Source organism: Trichechus manatus, unplaced genomic scaffold, assembly GCF_000243295.1.
Source record: "Trichechus manatus latirostris isolate Lorelei unplaced genomic scaffold, TriManLat1.0 scaffold00151, whole genome shotgun sequence".
Classification (NCBI taxonomy): domain Eukaryota; kingdom Metazoa; phylum Chordata; class Mammalia; order Sirenia; family Trichechidae; genus Trichechus; species Trichechus manatus.
The window spans coordinates 4,642,259-4,665,252 of NW_004444087.1; the positions used below are offsets into that span (position 1 = coordinate 4,642,259).

The 22,994-nt window shown below is 42.7% G+C and overlaps 1 protein-coding gene across 1 annotated transcript in view; it reads left to right on the forward strand.

The window, feature by feature from the left end:
- PRKAR1B (protein kinase cAMP-dependent type I regulatory subunit beta) overlaps positions 1–22,994 on the forward strand; it is a 143,173-nt gene that overhangs the window by 14,789 nt on the left and 105,390 nt on the right. The window contains exons 2-3 of the mRNA XM_004385935.2: positions 14,643–14,813; positions 19,161–19,252. Coding sequence (XP_004385992.1) covers positions 14,643–14,813; positions 19,161–19,252 — 263 coding nt within the window. The remainder of the gene's footprint in view (positions 1–14,642; positions 14,814–19,160; positions 19,253–22,994) is intronic.

Consider the following 22,994-nt stretch of genomic DNA (forward strand, 5'->3'; position numbering starts at 1 on the left):
GTGAACTTTTTCATTGGTTTTTACAATAGAGGTCTCATACAATATTTGTCCTTTTGTCCATCACTATAGTTTTGCATTTTCTAGAATGTCCCATAAATGGAGTTATATCCCTTTTGAGTTTGGCTTATTTAACTTAAAATGACACATTTGAATTTTTGTGTGCGTTGAGTTCCTAAATTTTTCTTGCTGGGTGGTTTTCAGTTATCTAGATGTATCACAGTTTACCCTTTCACCTGTTGAAGGACATTTGAGTTGTTTGCAGTTTTTTGGCAATTAAGGATAAAGGTGCTATAAATATTCATCTCTCAGGTTTCTGTGTGAAAGTAGGTTTTTATTTCACTCATGTAAATACCTAGGAGTGGGATTGCTGGGTAGTATGGTTAGTGTATGTGTGTAACTTTATAAGAAACTAAATTGTTTCCCAGAGTGTCTACACCATCCTGTCTTCTAACCAACAATGTTTTCTGTTGCTCCTCAATCTTGCCAGCACTGAAAAACTTGTCAGGTTTTTAAAATTTTAGCCTTCTGATTGGTATACAGTGGTACCTCAGTGCGGTTTTATTTTGCATTTCTCTTATGACTAATGATAATGAGGCTTCTTTGCCACCCATATTTCTTCTTTGGTGAAGTATCTGTTCATGTCTTTCATATGTAATCGATTCACTTGTTTTTTTGGCTCTTTGTTGTAAGAGGGACCACCGGAAGCGTCTGACTACTCTGCCATCTTGGCCCCACCTGTTCATGTCTTTTGCTCATTTTTCTTATTGGGTAATTTGTTTTCTTACTATTGAGTTTGAAAATCATGTATTCTGGATATAAGTCATTTGTCATTTGATTTGCAAATATTTCCTTCTAGTCTGTAGCTTGTCTTTTTATACTCGGTGTTTTTCATAGAGCAAAAGTTTATATATATTTTTTTGGCTTTAATAAACAGTAATTTATTTTCTCACAGTTTAGGAGGCTAGAAGTTCAAATTCAGGGCACCAGCTCTAGGGGAAGGCTTTCTCCTCTGTTGACTATGGAGGAAGGGCCTTGTCTCTTCTTGGCTTCTGCTTCTGGATAGTCTTCATGTGGCTTGGCATCTCTCTTGTGGCATCTGCTTCTCTCGCTTAATTGTTCAGTCTTTTTTATATCTCAAAAGAGATTGACTCAAAACACACCTTACACTAATCCTGTCTCATTAACATAAAGTCAACCCATCCCCAAATGGGTTTATAACCATAGGCATAGAGGTTAGGATTTACAACACATATTTTTAGGGGACACAATTCAATCCGTAACAGTTGGATATACAAAAAACAAAAACAAAAAACCAAAAAACTTTTGTCCTTAAGGGACCAATATAACAAAATGTGTAAATATTGAAAAGCACTGGAGTATAAAATTGTGTCTTCCTAGCCCTTAAAAAGTTTATAATTTTGATGAAGCCCGGTTTATCAATTTTTGTATGGATTGTGCTTTTGGTATTGTACCTCAGAACTCTCTACTAAGCTGCCTTTACACCTTTATTGTAAATTGATTAATTACATTTATGTGAGTCTATTTCTGGACTTGAAGTTCTAAAGTGGCACAAATGGTTACATGCTTGACTACTAACTGAAAGATTGGCAGCTCGAGTCCACCCAGAGATTCCTCAGAAGAAAGGCCTGTGATTTACTTCTGAAAAATCAACCACTGAAATCTCTGTGGAGCACAGTTCTACTCTGACATATATGGAGTCACCATGAATTGGAGTTGCCTCCACAGCAGCTGGAAAAAAAATTTTTCTGGACTTGCTGTTGTGTTTCATTGATTTATGTATCTGTCCTTTCGGCAACACCACACTGCCTTGATTACTGTGCTAGTCTATAGAAATACAATTGATTTTGATATATTGACTTGTTATCCTGCAACCTTGATGAACTCACTTAGTAATTATAAGAACTTTTTAATAGATCTTTGAGATTTTCTACATGGACAACCATGTCTGTGAATAGAGAGTTTTGTTTTTTTCCTTCTAATCTATATGCTTTTATCTATCTGTCTGTCTATCTACCTCTCCTCTATCTACCTATCTACCTACGTATCTGATCTGTCCTGGCCTTATGACACTGACTAGCACACCCAGCACAACGTTGAATAGGATTGGTGCAAGAAGACATCCTTGTCTTATTCCTGATCTTAGGGGGATGCATTCAGTCTTTCTCTATCAAGTATAATGTTAGTTTTTGTAGATGTCTTATATCAGGTTAAGTAAATTTTCTTCTGTTGCTTGTTGACTGAGGGTTTGTTTTTTTTTTTTTAATCATGAATGGACGTTGTTTTAAATGCTCATTTTTTACATATATTGAGAACAAGGTGAATTGCATTGATTGCTGCTTTTTTAAGTAATATTTTATTGTGTTTTCAGTGAACATTTACACAGCAAATTAGGTTCCCATTTAACAGTTACCACACAAATTGTTCAGTGACATTGGTTACATTTTTCACATTTCAACTGGTATTCCATCAGTCCTGGAGCCTTTTATTCGCCAGTGCCTTCAATGCAGCTTGGACTTCTCCCTTCAATACCATTGGTTCTTGATTATATACTACCTGCTAAATGGTTGAACATCAACCAGTTCTTTTTGGTACAGTGACTCCATGTACTCCTTGCATCTTCTTTTGATGTTTCCTGCGTCATTCAATATTTTGCTCATTGAATCCTTCAATATTGCAACTTGAGGCTTGAATTTTTTCTTCAGTTCTTTCAGCTTGAGAAATGCTGAGGGTATTCTTTCCTTTTGGTTTTCTAACTCCAGGTGTTTGCACATTTCATTATAATACTTTACTTTGTCTTCTGGAGCTGCACTTTGAAATCTCCTGTTCAGCTCTTTTACGTCGTCATTTCTTCCGTTCACTTTAGCTCTACATTCAAGAGCAAGTTTCAGAGTCTCTTCTGACAAACATTTTGGTCTTTTCTTTCTTGCCTGTCTTTTTAACGACCTTTTGCTTTCTTCATGTGTGATGTCCTTGATGTCATCCAGGTGATATATACTCAAGGTTGTAGTTTGACTCTTGTGAACTTGTTTTAATTTTCTTCAGCTTCAGCTTGAACTTGCATATGAGCAATTGATGGTCTGTTCCACACTGGGTCCCTGGCCTTGTTCTGACTGACGATATTGAGCTTCTCCATCATCTTTTTCCACAGGTGTAGTTGATTTGATTCCTATGTATTCCGTCTGGTGAGGTCCACATGTATAGTCGCTGTTTATGTTGTTGAAAAAAGATATTTCCAATGAATAGGTCATTGGTCTTGCAAAATTCTATCATGCAATCTCCAGTGTTGTTTCTGTCACCAAGGCTATATTTTCCAACTACAGATCCTTCTTTGTTTCCAACTTTTGCATTCCAGTCACCAGTGATGTTTAATGTATCTTGATTGCATATTTGATCAATTTCAGATATATACACATAGCTACATGTATATTTGCACACATATATATGCACATATACATACCTATGCACATATATGCATGTATACATATATAACTATGTTACTGTTTACAGTGATTGCTGTTTGAATGTTGAACCAGCCTTTCATTCCTGGGGAAACTCCATTTGCTTCAGTTAGATTACCGTTTTTATATATTACTGGATTTTACTTGCTAATATTTTGTTGAGGATTTTTAAGTATCTGCTCATAAGGAATATTGGTCTGTAGTTTTAATGTCTCTATATTGTGTTGGTATCATGATAATACTAGTTTCATAAAGTGAGTTAGGAATTATTCCTTCCCCTTCTGTTTCCTGGAACACATGTAGAATTGGCACTGTTTCTTCTGGGCCTAGAGTTTTCTTTAAGATTTGAAACTACAAATTCAATTTCTTTAATAGGTATAGGGATATTCAGGTTATCCATTTCTTCTTAGGCAAGTTTTGTTAGTTTGTGTTTTTCAAGGAATTGGTCCAATTCATCTAAGTTGTTTTATTTATAAATATGGAGTCTTTTTGTTGTATTCCCCTATTATCCTTTTAATGTCTATAGTGCCTGTACTGATATCCCCTGCTTCATTCCTGATATTGGTAATTTATGTCTTCTTTCTCTTTTGCTTGATCACTGGCTAGAAGTTTATCAATTTTATTAATCTTTTCAAAGAACCAGATTTTGCTTTCATTGATTTTCTCTATTATTATTTTTGTTTTTAATTTTGTTGATTTGGAGTTCTATTATTAGTTACATATATATTCAGATTTGTTATGTCTTCTTGGTGACTAGATCCGTTTATCATTATTCGATTTCCTTCTTTATCCCTAGTAATTTTCCTGTTCTGAAGTCTAATTTGTTTAATATTAATATAGCCACATCAGCTTTCTTTTGATTAGAGTTTTGTGGTGAAATGAGTTTTTTTATATGGCCTTTTGCCTTGGTTCTTTGAAAAAACAGCTTGAGAGATTTTTCGTCTAAGCCCTAAGATTTTACCTTTGCCCTAGCTTTCTACCTCAGAGGGTTTGTTACATTTCTTGAGTAAACTGTAAACAACTTGATTTGATACTTTTTGTCTGGCCCTGGGCTGCAGCCTGCCCTGTGATTGGTATGCACCTTGTAGGGATTGGTCAATGGACTATGCAAATGAAGTGTCTGTAGCCTACCGAGAGGGGATTGCTCAATTCTGGTCCTGGTGGAAGGGCCATACCTTGAAATTGACAAGGATTTTGTGTATTTAAGCAGCCAGCCCCACAGAGATTTTTCAGACAGAAAGAAGCAGGAAGAGAAGCATCAGGAAGAAGCAGAGAGAGAGAGAGAAGAGGCAAGGAACCTCCTAAAAGAACTGTAACACTGGTCAAGGGCTGTAACACTGAAGACAGTGAGAGGCCCAGAAGGGGCCCAGCAGCAGAGCTGGCAGTGATAGGCCCAAAAGGGGCCCTCTGGCAGAGTCAGTGGTGACATATGGCAAGACCAAGAGGAGCCTGTCCTGAGGGAGTTGAAGAACCTGTCATCAGGGGCCCAAGAGGAAGCCTGCATGTTTGAGAGGAGCTGAGAGAGCTGTCCTGCACTTAAGAAGTGAGACTTTGCCTACATGCTTCCTGATCCTAAACCTGAATTATAGCCTGTTGATCCTGATCCTGTTTTGTACTCTGTTACTTCGTTAATAAAGCACTTAACTGTAAGTATAGTCTATGAGTTCCATATGACCATTGCAGTGGATTATTAAAACTAGAAGAGAAGTAGAGAGTGCCATGGGAGGGATGGTTGGTGTCAGAATTGGTAAAAAGGTTGGAGAATAGAGGTATGTTTGACCTCTGCCCGATGAGAATCAGCTTCGGGCTGATCCTGGCCATTATCCCCCCATGAAGTTAGGTAGGTTCTGACACTACTACTACTACTACTACTACTACCACCTCCATTTTAAGGTTTGTACGGTATATAATTTTCCATTCTTTTACTTTATATCATTATATTTAAAGTGGGTGTCTTAAAGACAGCATACAGTTGCGTTTCATTTTTTTATTTAATCTGACAATCTGTCTTTTAATTGGTGTGTTTAGACCATTTGCATTAAAAAAATACTGAATATCTCTATCTGTCAAATATGCCAATCAGTTTTGCATATACAACCTCATTTATGGACCATTTACATTTAATGTAATTATTAATATGTTTGGATTTAGGCCTACCATTTTATTGTTTTTCTATTTGCCTCTTCTGGTTTTTGTTCCTTTGTTCCTCTTTTCCTGCCTTCTTTTAGTTTATTTATTTTTTAATATTTCATTTTGATTGGTTAAGAGCTATGGCTGCTAACCAAAAGTTCAGCGGTTCGAATCCACCAGCTGCTCCTTCCTTGGAAACCCTATGATGCAGTTCTACTCTGTCCTGTAGAGTCGCTATGAGTAGGAATTGACTCGATGACAGTGGGTTTGGTTTTGATACTGTCTTTTTTGACTACATCTTTTTAAAAGTGTTCTAGGGTTTATAATAGACATACATAACTTTAGATAGTCTTTTCAGAGTTAATATTTTACCATTTCAGGTAAAACATATAAGCTTTCCGTTGTATAGACTCATTTACTCTCCCGTTTTTATTTACAGCTGTCCCATGTATACATCTATATACATTGAAACCCTCTCCCTGACAATGTTTTAATTTGTACTTTTAATGCTCTTAATATTTTAAATAACTTACAAGGGGAAATAGTCTAGCATCTGTACCTAGATATTTACCATTTCTGTTGCTCTTCCTTCATTCCTAAAGTTCTCCATTTTCCTTTGGGATCATTTTTCTTCAGCCTGAAGAACTTCCTTTAGCTTTTCTTTGAGAGTAATTCTACATAAGACAAATTCTTATTTTTCCTTCATCTGAGGATTTCTTTCTTTTGCTTTCATTCCTGAAGGAAATTTTTGCTCACATACACACACATCCCCACTGTCTTAGTCATCTAGTGCTGCTATAACAGAAATACCACAAGTGGATGGCTTTAACAAAGAGAAATTTATTTCCTCACAGTTAAAGTAGGCTAAAAGTCCAAATTCAGAGCATCAGCTCCAGGGGAAGGCTTTTTCTGTCAGCCTTCTTCTTTTCGGTGTTCCCCCGGACTAGGAGCTTCTCTGCGCAGGGACCCCGGTCCAGAGGATGCACTCTGCTCCTGGCACTGCTTTCTTGATGGTGTGAGATCCCCAGTTCTCTGCTTGCTTCCCTTTCCTTTTATCTCTTACAAGAGATAAAAGGTGGTGCGGGCCACAACCCAGGGAAACTCCCTTTACATTGTATCAGGGATGTGACCGGAGTAAGGGTGGTGTTACAATTCCACTCTAACCCTCTTTAACATAAAATTACAATCACAAAATGGAGGACAACCACACAATTCTGGGAATCATAGCCCAGCCAAATTGACACACACATTTTTTGGGGGACATAATTCAAACCATGACACCCACTCACACATTCTCACACACATACACTCACACTCACACATACACTGTCTTACTCCCACACGTGTAAAAAGGATGTAATCTACTATGTAAATGTATATGTGTGTATACATGTGTGTGCATATGTGTGTATACATATGTGTACATATATGTGTATATACATGTGTGTACATATATGTGTATATACATATATGTGTGTATTTATATATATATAACTTTAAATCCTGCTTTTTATTTTTTTAAACCAAACTTTACACAATTATTTCTTCATGTCACTCAATGTTATTAAAACCATGCTTTAATGATGCAGATTATTCTATTATATAGGTGCTTCAAAATTGATTTAAGCAATTTCTTATTGTTGCTATTTGGCTTCTCTTGTTATTGCTTCAAATGCTGCAAAAAACATTCTGGTGTAGTATCTTTGTGACATCTCTCATTGTTTCCTTAGGATATGTTGTAGGAAATAGAGTTACAGGGCTCAGAAGTATCTATCGATATACAGTACCAGTTGCTCTCCAAAAAGGTCTTATATATTCATTCACTCATTCGTTCATAGTAGGTGTTTATTGAGCACCTACTATGTGCCGGGGCCTATTCTAGGGTCTGGGGACACAGTGATGAACACCTTCAGAAGCATGGGGTTTCCAGCTAAACCACCAGGGCGAGATGACACCCCCACATCCCCAGTGGAGGGAGCGGTGGGCTCTCTCTGGTCGGGGGCCTGGGTCTGCCCACACAGCTGGGAGGGGCCGTTTCATGCTGGGAAGTCTGCATTTCATCCCCTTGTTAGGAAGAACTGGTCAGAAGAAGACTGCGAACATCATTTCTGGTTAACCGGCCCCAGGTGCAGGGCTGGGACACCCCCTTGGGGCTGGGTTCCAGTTTCAGGGTAAATTCTGGCTGCTGAGCCTCTTGGAAGCTGTTCCCACACTGTAGTTATGAAGATTCCTTTGGCCCAGAAGGCCTGTCATGACCTCTGACTTTCCCATCCTGCAACTTCAGACAATGCATCAGCATGAAAACAGGGTGGGGAAGGGGCTTCTGAGAATGAGAGGCTTTCCTGGAATCCCACAGGGGAGGGAAGGGAATACCATCCAGAAATAACGGTCCAGGAGGTCAGCCCAGCACGGGAGGGGGCCTGGCTCGCCTTGGAGCGCCATTTCCTCTGGGGCCTCCCGAGTTGGAGCTTCATTGTTTGGACACCTGCATCCTGCCAGACTAGATCCTCTGCCTGCCAGAGAGGGAAAACCCTTCTTGCCTCAGGGCGGGCAGTTCTGTTTGTCTAAGAAAGCAAGGCTCCTTCTCCAGTGTTCACAGCAACATTATTGCCGAAAGTTGGAAACAGCCCAAGTCCCCATCAAGAGATGACGGATAAACACAATGTGGTCCATCCACACAATGGAATATTACTCAGCCACAAAGAAATGGAGTTCTGATATATGCTGCCTTATGGATGAGCCTTGAAAACATCATGCTGAGTGAAATAAGTCAGACACAAGGTACAAATATTGTATGATCCCATTTGTATGAAATATCTAGAATAGGCAAATGCATAAAGACAAAGTAGATTAGTGGTTAGAGGGGGAGGGGGCTTGGAATAAGGAGTGACTGGCAATGGGCACAGGGTCTTCTTTGGGGGGTGATGAAGATGTTCTGGATCTTGATAGAGGTGGTGCATTACATTGTGAGTGTACTAAATGCCACTGAATTGTACACTTTGAAATGGTTGATTTCATATTATGTGAATTTTACCTAAAAAAAAAAAAAAAAGAACAACAAACCCAACTCATTTGCTCAAACATGCTCAAACAAGCTCATCTTCCCAGCTTCTTTGTTTTTACAGGAATCTGGGGTTATGGGTGAGATAGTCCTCCTATCAGCTCAAGAAACTTCTGCCTCCAATCTTCTTCCTTGTTGCCATTATTGTAACCGTGCCCTCAACACCTCCCTGTACCAGCCTCTGACTGTGGTTCTTGCCTTTAAATGCTCCGTGATGAAATATAGACTTCCTAAAAACAACTATCCACCAACCGTCTGTCAGTCTCTTCTACTTTGGTGGCTTGCGTATTGCTGTGATACTGGAAGCTATGCCACTGGTATTTCAAATACCAACAAGGTCACCCATGGTGGACAGGTTTCAGTAGAGCTTCCAGACTAAGACAGACTAGGAAGAAAGGCCTGGAGATCTACTTTGGAAAATTAGCCAATGGAAACCTTACGGATCACAACAGAGTATTTTTTGATACAGTGCTGGAAGATGAGCTCCTAGGTTGGAAGGCACTCAAAATGCAGTGGCCACAACAATGAATTCAAACATACCAATGACTGTGAACATAGCACAGGACTAGGCAGTACATTGTTCTATCATACATGGGGTCGCCATGAGTTGGAACCCACTCAGCAGCAGCTAACAATGACAACAATGTCTGTAGGTTCCAAGAGCAATTTTGCCTGCTGGCTTCTGTTTTAATAATTGAGGTGCTTCAGTATTAATGTAAATAACTTATACTACAGTTTGAGGGCCGTTGTCACTCAACTTACTCTCGCAAATCTCAAGTTTCAAGTTCCCACTGACTCATTTATATCTATATTATTATTGTTATTTATAATTTCTAAAACCAAAGCCCAGAGTCTCTCACATGACGTACATCTGACATTTCTAGTCAGAATTCCTGGTTTGTATAGGAACAGTCTATGTATATATGTGAGAATTTCCGTAAAAATGGCTCTCTTACCAATGGATTCCTTATGTTGAATAAAATAACATATCAATGTACAGTGATTTCCAGCATGTCATCATTTGTGTCTCTTTCCCAGCAATTTGAAATGTGTAGGGATATAAAAAGGTGACTCCTGGTGCAAGGGAAATGTTTGCCCATTCTCAGAGATTATGAGATGGCTGGTTGTCATGGCAACAAGAGAGCGGTGAGGGGTTTACTTGGAAATGGGTTCTGTAGGAGCATTGTTAGCACACGAGGCCAGGGATCACTGGTGTTTGCAGAGCTGAACTTCAGAGAGACCCCCTTCTGCCTGTCCATGTGGCACCTGAGAAGTCCCACCTTGGGCTTTAATGATGACACAGAGACCCTGGTTGATGGATGCGTTGGTTTACTGATAGCTCTTCCAGGGCCCACATGAAAGCCATGTATCTTTTAGCCTGGGATGGAGCATCTCTCCTCCTTTTATATGTTCATCAAGATCACATGCAGGTTGAAGAACTTGTTTTAGAAATGAGTGAACTGGTAATGCTCAGTTTAAACCTTCATTTAATTTTCCTGGACAGCTGAGGTAGGGCCTTGTCACAGGGTTGGGTAGCCCTGGCCTCGAGTCTTCATCCCAGCCACCCATACGGGTAAAGTAGGGGATTGGGAGTCTAAGTATTTTCTAGAGGAAGAATATCTGTTGAGAGTTCTTGGTCTTTGCCTGAATTGGTTTTGCCTTAATTTGCATTTTCATTTTGCCGGTTGAAATCCTCTCGAGTTTATCAACTTACGGTGGGACCAAAGACTCCTTATGTTGCATTTCCAATGGAGATGGTCAGATCCTGGGAAAGAGCCCTCAAAGTAAAGCTTGCAGGAAGCTTGCTATGGCTGGACACTGGGAACACCAGGCTCAAACGCCCATAGTGATAAAGTGGAGATGTGTCATCTTGTGAGTGGTGCTCTTGGTTTAACGTGGCTTGAAGACAGCTCTTCTGGACATTGTGTTAGTGTACGTTTTGGACATGCCCATCATACTTTTGGAGTTCTTGATAAATAACAGTCTTTTCCCAAGGAACCCATGGGTACAGTAACGGAGAGGTCATCATTTCTGGGTTTCGTTATTTATGTAGATGGTTTCTGGTAGAATTCTCACCTTCCATGTGGGGAACGCGAGTTTGATTCCAGGCCAATGCACCTCATGCGCAGCCACCATCCGTCCGTCAGTGGAGGCTTGCGTGTTGCTAGGATGCTGAACAGGTTTTCAGCAGAGCTTCCAGAGTAAGACAGACTGGGAAGAAAGACCTGGTTGATCCACTTCCAAAAATCAACCCGTGAAAACCCTATGAACTTCTCTTAATTTGTAGACCCAGCAGAAGTTAACTGTAAGAGGAATGCTTTCAAACTCTTTTTAAGGAAAGGAGGTATACCTGGGTGATGCATACGGTTAAGTGCTCGGCTGCTAACCAAAAGGTTGGCGGTTCGAACCCACCCAGAGTCACCTGGGAAGACTTGGTCATCTATTTCTGAAAAATCAGCCACTAAAAGCCCAGTTCTACTCTGCAACACATGGAGTCACCAAGAGATGGAGTCGACTCCACGGCGACTGGTTTAAGAAAACGGGAACGCTATTTCCCCAGCCCATTGATCTGTAAGTGTGTCAGAATGGAATTTTGGGAGCATTTGGAAGGAAGGGAATTGGTGGGAGGATGGTCCAGGTGATTTGTGGACAGAAGGCGCAGTGCATGGGAGAGGGTACAGGGAGGGAGGAGGCTGGGATGTCCTGGGAACCTGTGGGTGGAGGAAGGGGCAAATTGGAGGTCCTAAAGGTTAGGCTGGGTCCACTTCTGGATTTGGTGTGGTGTCTGCTTGTGGACAGGCTGTTGCCTCCTGCTGACCTGGACTCCACGCCTCCCTCTGCCCAGATTGAGGCTCAGAGTGAGCCAGCTCCATCTGCTCAGCTCCTCCTGGTGATGATGGGGAGGGCTGGATTCAGTGAGCGGAGGGCAGGGCTCATGTAACTCGATTGGGTAGACAGTGCTGTGTGGCCTTGGGCAAGGAACTTAGCCCCTCTGGGCCGTACTGCCCTCATCTGCAGGAGGGAGAAGGTAGAACTTTCCTCTCAGGAGACAGTGGTGCCAGCTCCATAAACGGCCGCTCAGTAGCTTTGCCTGACCCTGACCCACTCTCTGAGTATCCTGGGGCTGCCATAACAAATGATCACATGCTGGGGTGCTTATAAGAACAGAAATTTACTCTCAGTTCTGGAGGCTGGGAATTGAAGATCAAGTTGTCAGTGGAGCCGTGCTTCTTCTGAAGGCTCTAGGAAAGAATCTTTGCTCCTGGTGGCCCCCGGAGTTCCTTGGCTTGTGGCCGCATCCCTCTCATCTCTGCCTGCATCTTCACATGGCCTTCTCTCCTGTGTCTGTCTTTTCTTCTGTCTCTTATAGGGACACTTGCCATTGGATCTAGGGCCTACCTAAATCTAGGTGAGGCTCTAGGGAAGAACTTTTCCTTGTTTCTTCCAGCTTCTGGTCACTCCCAGTGATCCTTGGCATTCCCTGGCGTGTGGCTGCATCCCTCCCATCTCTGCCTCTGTCTCCACATGGCCCTCTTCTCTGTGTCCCCTTTTCTGTGTCTTATAAGGACACTCTCATTGGATTTAGAGCCCACCCTAATCCAGGATGATCTCTTCTTGATTCTGACCTTCATTGTATTTGTAAGGACCCTATTTCCAAATAAGGTCATGTTCTGAGGTTCCAGGTGGATGTGGGTTTGGTAGGGGATGCTATTCAACTACTATAGTGGGAGTACTGCAATCTTAAGTAGTTGATTGAAGGCATCATTGAAAAGGTGACATCTGAGCAGAGACTTGGAGGAGGTGAGTGGAGAGCCATGTAGATTTCTGGGGAAAGGGCAGAGGGGACAACCAGTGCAAAGGTCCTGAGGCAGGATCCTGCTCATTGGAGGACCAGCAAAGAGGCTGGGTGACTGGAGGAGAAGGAAGCAAGAAGAGAGGTTGAGAGGCCCTGGGAGGGGCTGATTGAGTAGACCACTGGGGGTGTCCTGGGTGGTGCAAACGGTTAACATGCTTGCTGTTAACTGCAAGGTTGGTAGTTTGAGTCCATCCATAGGCACTTGGTAGAAAGGCCTGGCGATCTACTTCTGAGAAATCAGCCACTGAAACCCTATGGAGCGCAGTTCTTCTCTGACACACACAGGCTTGCCAGGAATTGGAGTCAACTTGACAACGACATCAGTTTGTTTTTTGTTAGACCACTGGGAGGGTTGAATTTTGTTCCTTTAGCTCGCCTCTTCCCTCCCAGTTGCTGCCGAGTCTGGGATCTATATGATGGGAATGATGCCCACCCCTCTCACGAGCTTTGTGAGGAGCCAGTGGCTGGTGCCATGCTCCCGGACATGAGCCAGTATCAGTTCTGCATAGTGCTTAGTGTTTGTGATGACTGTTTGAAATTGCTTCCTACTACACTCCCAGGAGGTAGGCATCTCCATTCCTGTTTGCAGATGACGAATGAGGCTCAGAAAGGTGAAGCGATTTACTTAGGTCACCCAGAAAACCGGGAAGGTGCATGCCGGCAGCTCATGGCCCCTACTGTACCCCAGCATCCAGCTTGGTTGCAGGACAAGGCTAGAGGACCGTCACCATCTCCTGGGCTCCCCAGACTGCCTGGCATTCTGCTACCTTCTCCCCTCTCTTTTTCTCCCTTTCCCTCCCTCCTCTGCTCTTCCCTTCTCCCTTCTTTTTCTCCCTTTTCCCCTCTCCTCTCCTCCTTTCTCCCTTCTTTTCTTCACCCCTTTCCCAAAGGGAGAGGACTGCACCTTGAGAATGGGGCTGCAGCCCAGGGCTGGGTATAGCCCCAGACAGAGTGCCTCCCAGTCTAGTCCCACAACCTGCTTTTGGGATGGAGGTCAGAAGTGTAGGCTGCAAAGTGTGCAAACCAAAGTCTCCGGGCAGATGTGTGAGAAACAGCTCAGCCTCGGCTGGGAGGGAACTGTAGGGCCCTCAGGAACTGAAATGCATGCCTGCCTAAAGGCTTTTAAATTCACTTAACAAAAAAGAATCTCCTTTTTGAACCAAACTAAATAAGAAGGATTAGAGCAGCTGAAGACCTGTAAACAGTGGTCGGTAGGCTTAGTAGCTAGGCAACGACAGTGGTTAGTAGGCAGAGTGCGTTCTGCAGACACAGCTCAGGGCAGGGCGGGGCCTCTGTCTGACCTTACCCCACCCTGGATAGAACCAGGGTAGTGGTGTGGGGTGGGAAGTTCAGCTCCTCAGACGGATAACAAGCTTTGGGTCCTCTTCCCTCACCAATCTCTGAAGACTTGCAGTCTCAGCCTTCATAAACCCCATACCTGTACAGTCTCTCACCCACGCTTTTTTAAATTAAGCTTTTAACTTAGAGACAATTGTTGATTCTCGTGCAGTTGTAAGAAATTACACAGTCTTACTCACTTGTTTAATGTGTTTCTCAAAACTGACACAGGGTTGAACTCTCAGTTGGCTTTACATTGCTTGGTCTTTTTGTTTTAAAGCTAAGAAATACATTTTTATGAGAAAATATAAAATGTCAACAATAGGGCCTAGAACATAATCATTGTTAGCTGCTGTGGCGTCAGCCCTCGACTCATGGCGACCCCACGCACAATGGAACAAAACACAGCCCAGTCCTGTGCCATCCCCCATGATCGGTTGCAGATTGCACCGTTGTAATCCATAGGGTTCTCACTAGCTGATTTTTGGAAGTTGATTGCCAGGCCTTTCTTCCTAGTCTGTTTTAGTCTGTAAGTTCTGCTGAAATATGCTCAACCTCATAGCAACATGCAAGCCTCCCCTGACAGCAGGTGGTGGCCGTGCATGAGGAACATTGGCTGGGACTCAAACCCGGGTCACCTGTATGGAAGGCGAGAATTCTACCACTGAGCCACCAATGCCCCCTTCGTCCTCCCCCAGAAGACCCTGAAAGCTTTCCCCCCTAAGCCCAAGCGACAGCCCCTTTCTCACCCACTCCCCCTCTCCCTGCCTCCTCGCAGGAGGAGAACAAACAGATCCTGGCTCGGCAGAAGTCCAGCTCCCAGTCGGACTCACATGAGGAGGAGATCTCTCCAATGCCCCCGAACCCTGTGGTGAAGGCCCGCCGCCGCCGCGGGGGCGTGAGCGCCGAGGTATACACGGAGGAGGATGCCGTCTCCTACGTCCGAAAGGTGAGGGCCACGCCAGGCTCCCTTGAGCTCCTCACAGGGCACACTCAGCCTCCGGGGACCTCGGTTTCCCTTCTGGTCTGAGGCAGTTGAGTGGTGCAGGAGGGACCCGGGATAGGAGAGACAAAACCGTACTCACGCTGCCCCTATGTGGGAAGGAGGGCCTTATGAACAGAATTAATTTGTTTTGGGGGATAGTAGCTCTGTTTTCTTTTTCCTGTAGGTATTTTGGGGCAAATGTCCCACTCCCTACTAGAATCGCAAAGTCCCCTCTGGACCGTTCTTTAAATTTGTCCTTATCAAGTAGAAACCTTTATGGGCAACACTGACTGGAAGTCAAGAGACCGAGAGTGATCTGTGGGTCACCGTGTGTCATCACCATGGTGGGCCCCGGGAGGGAAGGGGCTGGCCAGTCGCCAGCTGTTGGTGCAGGAGCCGGGCTGGCCCTGCTGTGGCCCTGTTTCTCCTGGGCTTCATGCCCCTCAAGGCCAGAGCCCCCGGCCCCATTTCTGAGCCCCATGTGGCCCCTTGATGGCTGCCCTTGACTCCATTACCCCTCTCTGTCCTCCAGGGACAGTTACTTTGCACTGCCACCTGCCCCACCCAGGTGGCACCTGGCTTTTCTGACAGGCACAGGCACAGCTACCTATCAGTGTGTGGGGCAGCCCACCTGCATTCGTCCCAATCCCAGCCTCAGAAACTGGCCTTTCCATGTATTTCTACAGCAAGTTTGTTGTTGTTGAGAATATACACAGTGAAACATACACCAATTCCACAGTTTCTACATGTACAAATCAGTGACATTGGTTGCATTCTTCAAGTTGTGCAACCATACTCACCCTCCTTTTCTGAGTTGTTTCTGCCCCATTAACATAAACTCACTGCCTCCTAAGGTTCCCATCTAATTTTTCAAGTTGGTGTTGTCACTTTGATTCCATACAGATAGATAGTTCTTAAAAGAGTGTAATAATACTCAAGGCAGACGTTCTTCACTAGTTAAGCTAAATTATTGTTGGGTTTTAAGTAGACTTCAGGGGATATTTTTGGTTTAAGTTTTAAAGATTATCTCAGGGCAATAGTTTCAGGGATTCATCCAGCTCCCTTGGTTCCAGAAAGTCTGGCATCCATGAGACTTTGAAATTCTGTTCTGCATTTTTCTCTTTTGATCAGAATTCTTCCATAGAATCTTTGATCAAAATGTTCAGTATTGGTAGCCAGACACCATCCAGTTCTTCTGGTCTTAAGGCAAAGGGGGCAGTTGTTCATGAAGACACAATCTGTATCCTCCTCCTATTCCTTACTCTGTTGCTCCAGGCAAAGAGAGACCAATTGTCATGCCTTGAGTGGCTGCTTGCAAGCTTTTAAGACCCTAGGCATTATACAAGGAACTAGGAGGTAGAACAGAAGCACTAAATGTGTTATTAGGCCAGTTAACTGGGATGTCCCACGAAACTATGACCCTAAACTTCCAAACCAGTGGACCAAATCCCATGAGGTGTTTGGATGTACATAAGCAGCCTCAGCAGCTAATCTTTTTTTTTTTTTCATTGTAAATGTATCTGTCACGCAACTTTTGCTAGTTCAACTTTTTACAAATGTACAACTTATTGACAGAAATTACAATAATTGGCTGTGCAACTCTACCCTTAATCAATGCAATTTCACCATCACCAGTAAACCTGCTTTTTCCTCTCCTTCCCACCCCTGGTAACCACTAGTAAACTTTGGTCTGTATAGATTTGCCTTTTCTTGTCTTTTTATATAAGTGAGGTCATACAGTATTTGTCCTTTTGTGATTGACTTATTTTACTGAGCATAATGTCTTCAAGCTCCATCCATACTGTAGCATGTATCGAGACTCTCTTACTTCTACAGGGTGAGTAGTATTCCATTGTATGTATGTACCACATTTTGTTTATCTATTCATCTGTTGATGGGCATTTAGGTTGTTTCCACCTTTTGGCTATTGTGAATGGTGCTGCAATGAACACTGGCATACAAGTCTCTTGAGTTTTTGCTTTCAAGTCTTTTGGGTATATACCTAGGAGTGGAAATGCTGGGTCATATGACAGTTCTATTTTTAGTTTTTTGAGGAACTGCCAGACAGTTTTCCACAGCGCCTGTACCATTTTGCATTCCCACCAGCAATGGATAAGGGCTCCAATTTCCCCATGTCCTCGCCAACATTTGTTATTTTCTGTTTTTTTTTTTTTTTTAAATCTTGGCCATCCTAGTGGGAGTGAAATGGTATCTCATTGTGGTTTTGATTTGCATCTCTCTGATGGCTGATGATGCTGAGCGTATTTTCACGTGTCTGGTGGCCATCTGAATGTCCTCTTTGGTAGAATGTCTATTCAAATCTTTTGCCCATTTTATGATTGGGTGATTTGTCTTTTTGTTAAGTTGTCAAAGTTTTATATATATTTTAGTTATTAGATTCTTATTGGATATATGGTTTCTGAAGATATTCTCCCAGTCAGTAGCTTATCTTTTTACTTTTTGGTAAAGTCTTTTGATGAACAAAAGTTTTAAATTTTTATAAGGTCTCATTTATTTATGTTGTCTTTTGCTTTTTGTATTTTGTCATTATATTAGATAATCCATCGTTAAAAGCTAGGCCCAACAGCGTTGCCCCTGCATTTTCTTCTAAGAATTTTATGGTTTTAGTTTGCACATTTAAGTCCTTAACCCATTTTGAATTTGTTTTTGTGTATAGTGTGAGGTATGGATACTGTTTCATTTTTTTGTTTGTGGAAATCCAGTTTTCCCAACATTATTTATTGAAGAGACTCTTCTTTCCCCATCGAGTGTACTTAGCACCATTGTCAAAAATAAGTTGACCATAGATGTGTGGATTTATTTCTGGATTCTCAGTTCTTTTCCATTGGTCTGTTTGTCTATTGTTATACCAGTACCAGGCTGTTTTGATTATTGTAGCTGTATAATATGTTTTAAAATCAGGAAGTGTGAGTCCTCGTACTTCACTCTTCTCTTTCAACATTGCTTTAGCTATTTAGGGCCTTTTGCCATTCCACATCAAGTTGAGGATTCGATTTTCCATTTCTGTAAAAAAGATTGTTGGAATTTTGATTGGTATTGCATTGAATCTATAGATCAAGTTGGGTAGTATTGACATCTTAACAATATTAAGTCTTCCAGCCCAAGAACATGGAACATCTTTCCATTTATTTAAGTATCTTTATCTCTTTCACTGGTGCTTTATAATTTTCATTAAATAAGTCCTTCATGTCCCTGGTTAAATTTATTCCCAGGTATTTTATTCTCTTAGATGCTATTATAAATAGACTTGTTTCCCTGATTTCCCTTTCACATTTCTCATTGCTGAGGTACAGAAACCCAACTGATTTTTATTTGTTGATCCTGTACCCTGCAACTTTGCTAAATTCCTCTTTTAGCTCTAAAACTTTTCTTGTGGCCTCTTTGGGATTTTCTGTATATAAAGTCGTATCATCTGTGAATAGAGATAATTTTACTTCTTCTTTTCCAATCTGAATACTTTTTATTTCTTTTTCTTGACTATGGCAAGTTTTAATGGGTGTTGTTGTGTGCCATTGAATTGATTCTGACTCACAGCGATCCCATGTGACAGAGTAGAACTGCCCCATAGGACTTCCTAGGCTGTAATCTTTATGGGAGCAGATCTCCAGGTCTTTCTTCTGCAGAGCCTCTGGGTGGACTTGAACCTCCAACCCTTCTGTGAGCAGCTGAACTTGTTAATCATTTGCACCACCCATGGACTCCTGTTTGGTAGACTGAAGAAAAAAAAAACAAAAACAAAGCAAACCTATCGCCATTGAGTCATTCCGACTCATACGACCCTATAGGATGGAGTAGAACTGCCCCATAGGGTTTCCAAGGCTGTAATCCTTATGGAAGCAGATTGCCAGGTCTTTTTTCCTGTGAAGCGGCTAGTAGGTTTGAACTGCCAACCTTTTGGTAGCACTTAACCACTGTGCCACCAGGTCTCCTTGTTTGGCAGATACCAAAAACCAGAAACCAAACCCGTTGCCATCCAGTCGATTCCGACTAGAGGAGTCCAAATTCCTACTCCAGCTCCCCCTCCATCTCTTCCCTAGCCCCTCCTCCACCCCCACCCTAAAGAGGAGAAGGTCAGCTTAGGTGTCTATTCTCATCAGATATTACCTGACAACAACATGGACAATGATGACAACGATGATGATGATAAGGATGAGTTGGAGGCTGAATGATTTGACTTCCAGCCACATCAAACCATCTCAGGGTCAAGCCTAGAACTTTCTGCCCCCGTACCAAGCCCCCGCCCACCTCCTGGGGGGCCCCAGAAGTCTGATTTTCATTGCCTCCTTCTAGGTGATCCCCAAGGACTACAAGACGATGACAGCCCTGGCCAAGGCCATCTCCAAGAACGTGCTCTTCGCTCACCTCGATGACAACGAGAGAAGGTAGGCCATGTGGGAACCAGGCCCCTTGCCTAGCCCTCCCCACCGACAGCCCCCCAGGCTCACCACTGGAAGGCTGGTGCTGCTTCACCGAGTCACTTAGTTACAGCTGCGATTCACGGTGACACTTGGCTCCGGACTGCGTTCCTGGGGTACCGGGTCTGTGAATGAGACCCCCACACCACACTTTGTCCTGGAAAGACACATGTGGGGCTTCCTCTGCCCAGGTCACTGTGGGCTTAATTCTTTCGGCATCTTCTATGCTCAAGGACTTGCCTTGGTTGAGCCCACTGCCTGGTGGAGGGTGGGTGGTGGGTGGTGATATGCTCGTCCCACTACTTCTACCTGCCCCTGGAAGCTCGGGTTCCTGCGTGGGGCATGGGTGAGTCAGAGGGGCATTCCACATGATCTGGAGGATTTCAGTGTGTGGATATAAGGAAATGAAGGTTATTCCAGGGAGAAGGAACAGCTTGGCAAAGCCAGGGTGTGGGGCAGTTCACGGTACCCCCAGGGGACCAGTGAGCTGCGAAGGTGTCCGAACTCCATCCTATCAATCTTTAGAAAAATCGGAAAATTTTAATACAGTAAAAAGCAAAAATATCCCCTTAATCTGATTTCCAGAGATCATCACTGGTAATGTTTTGGGGCAACCCTTAAGTATATATTTTGTGCGTACATCCTAACTCTGTGACTATGTTCACAAAATGGAATCACACCCTATGTGCTGTTCCGTTGTATTTGAGGCATTGTGAGCATCCTCCTTTGTCAGTAAAGATTTTTAGTGGTTCGTGGTATCAATTTGTGTAGAGCTGCTGTAACTTAACAGCTTTCCTACTGTGGTTATTTGAATTATTTCCCTTTTATTGCGGTAAAAAATATACAGCATAAAATTTACCATTTTAACCATTTTCAAGTGTACAATCCAGTGGCATTAATCACACTCACCATGTTGTGCAACCATCACCTCTATTTGTTTCCAAAACTTTATCACCCCAAGCAGAAACTCTGTACCCAGTAAGTAATGACTCCCCTATGCCCCTCTTCCGCCAGCCCCTGGCAACCACTAATCTACTTTCTGGCTCTATGCATTTGCCTATTCTAGATATTTCATGTAAGTGGGATCATACAATATTTGCTCTTTTGTGTCTGACTTCTTTCATTCAGCATCATTTCTTCAAGTTTCATCCATGGCATAGCATAGATCAGAACTTCATTTCTGTTTATGGCTGAGTAATAGTTCATTATATGGCTGAACCACATTACGTTTATCCATCATCTGTTGATGGACACTTGAGTTGTTTCCACCTTTGGCTGTTGTGAATAATGCTGCAATGAACATTGGGGCACCACTTAGCTGCTTGAGTTCCTGCTTTCAAGTCTCTTGGAGTAGGATGGCTGGGTCATCTGGTAGTTCTGTGTTGAAGTTTTTGAGATATTTGCATTTTTATATTATAAACAACATTTTGATGACCATAACTGTCCTTGTATACTTGTCTTTGAGTACTTGTTCGTTTCTTTTTTTAAGATAAATTCCTTAATGTGGATCAAAGAGTGTATAACATTAAAAAAATTATTCTTTCTCTTTTTAAAAAATTTTGGCAAATTATAAATCTTACTAGATAGCTGAGTGCATCTTGATAACAGTCCTATGTCAAATCCAAATGATAGAAAATAAAAAGAAACCTTCCTTTCACCCCTCTCCCCAATCCTACTCTCCTCCCCAGAGGCGACTGCCAGCATGATTTGGTATGATCCTTCCAGAACATTCTGCAGGTGGTTATGTACATGTTTGTACATAACCACACGTAGAGACTTTTTAAACATACGTGGGATCACTGGGTCAGAGAGATTTTACTGTTAAAATCGTGATAGATGTGCTGTGCACGTTTTAAAAAGGTCTTTTGACCAGCGGCATCACTAGGGTTGGTGTCACCCTGCTCATGGACCTCCTTCTGTACCAGACCATACAGAATCTTTACTAATGTTTTTTGTACTAATGTTACTTGTAAATCGTAACTCCCGTATATCCCCATCTTTTCCTTTAATTACTACTTCATTCTCAAAAAAGCTATTGATGTAGGTTCACAAATATTAATTACCACAATATTGTAGCTAAAACACTAGAAAATTTGACAAAAAATCGAAACCCAAAAAAATCCAAACCCATTGCTGTCGAGTCGATTCCGACTCATAGCTACCCTATAGGACAGAGTAGAACTGCCCCATAGGGTTTCCAAGGAGCACCTGGTGGATTCAAACTGCTGATCTTTTGGTTAGTAGCCATAGCTCTTAACCACTATGCCACCAGGGTTTCCTTGACAAAATCAGCAACTATAAAAACGCTGGTAACAATGAAAACAACAGCGCGTGCTTGCCACGTGATTCGAAGCAGCATAGTAATTGGGTAATAATGACAGCTCTGAGCAGAGCACATTAGAAGGTTCAGAAAGTAAATTAGCATAGAGTTTTAGCCTTGTAGGTATATTGATACATGCAAGCTGGGCTTACAAAAAATGTTTTTGTTGTTATAATTAACTACAGGGTTATGTTTATAAAAAATAACAAATTCCTGCTGAAACACTGCACGAAAATTTTATAGGCATTTTGGTGTCACCCACTTTGACAGTGTCACCCAACATGGTCTGCACCCCCCACACCTCCCTAGTGATGCCACTGCTTTTGATACATTTTGCTGCGCTATCCCCAGAAAGGCTGGCAGGAGGGAGGAGAGGAGCTGTGTTTAGGTGGGGCGTGTTCCCTTCAGCTAAGTTATTTGTGCTGAACTCCTGCTCTGCCATGGCGAGCCATCCTCTGCCGACCATCCATCTGAGTCCAAGGTGACCAGTGATGCTGTTCTGTGGCTGAGCACGTGCTAAAGTAGACATGTTCCGGAGCTTGGCTTTGGAAAGACTTCTCGCTGCTTTTGTGCATTCCAGAATCACAGTGTTGTGGGGTGAATTGTGCCCCCCCCAATTTATGTTGATGTCCTAACCCCAGTACCTGTGAATGTGACTTTGATTGGAAATAAGGTCTTTAAAGATGTCATCAGTTAATATGAGGTCATACTGGAGTAGGGTGGGTCCTAGTCCCGTCTGAGGGGTGTCCTTATAACAGAGAAGAGACAGAGAGACAGAGGAAGGACACCATGTGAAAATGGAGGCAGAGACTGGATTGATGCATCTACAAGCCAAGGAACACTAAGGAACACCTGGAGCCACCAGAAGCTGGGAGAGAGGCGTGGAACAGATTCTCCCTCAAAGCCTCCAGAAGGAATCAACACTGCTGACACCCTAATCTCGAACTTCTAAGCTCCAGAACTGTGAGAGAATATGTTTCTGTTCTTATAAGTCATCCCAGTTTGTGGTATTTGTTATGACCAAAAAAAAAAACAGAAGACCCCAAACACGTTGCCATCAAGTCAATTCCAACTCATAGTGACCCTATAGGACAGAGTAGAACTCAGAGTAGAACTGCCCCATAGGGTTTCCAAGGAGCAGCTGGTGGATTTGAACTGCCAGCCTTTTGGTAGCTGAGCTGTTAACCACTGTGCCACCTTTGTTATGACAGCACCCCCCAAAAACAAAATAAAACAAAACAAAACCCTTGCTGTTGAGTTGATTCTGACTCATTGCAACCTCATGTGTCACAGAGTAGAGCTGCCCCATAGGGTTTTCTTGGCTGTAATCTTTACAGAAGCAGGTCACCAGGCCTTTCTTCTGTGGAGCCTCTGGGTGGGTTCAAACCA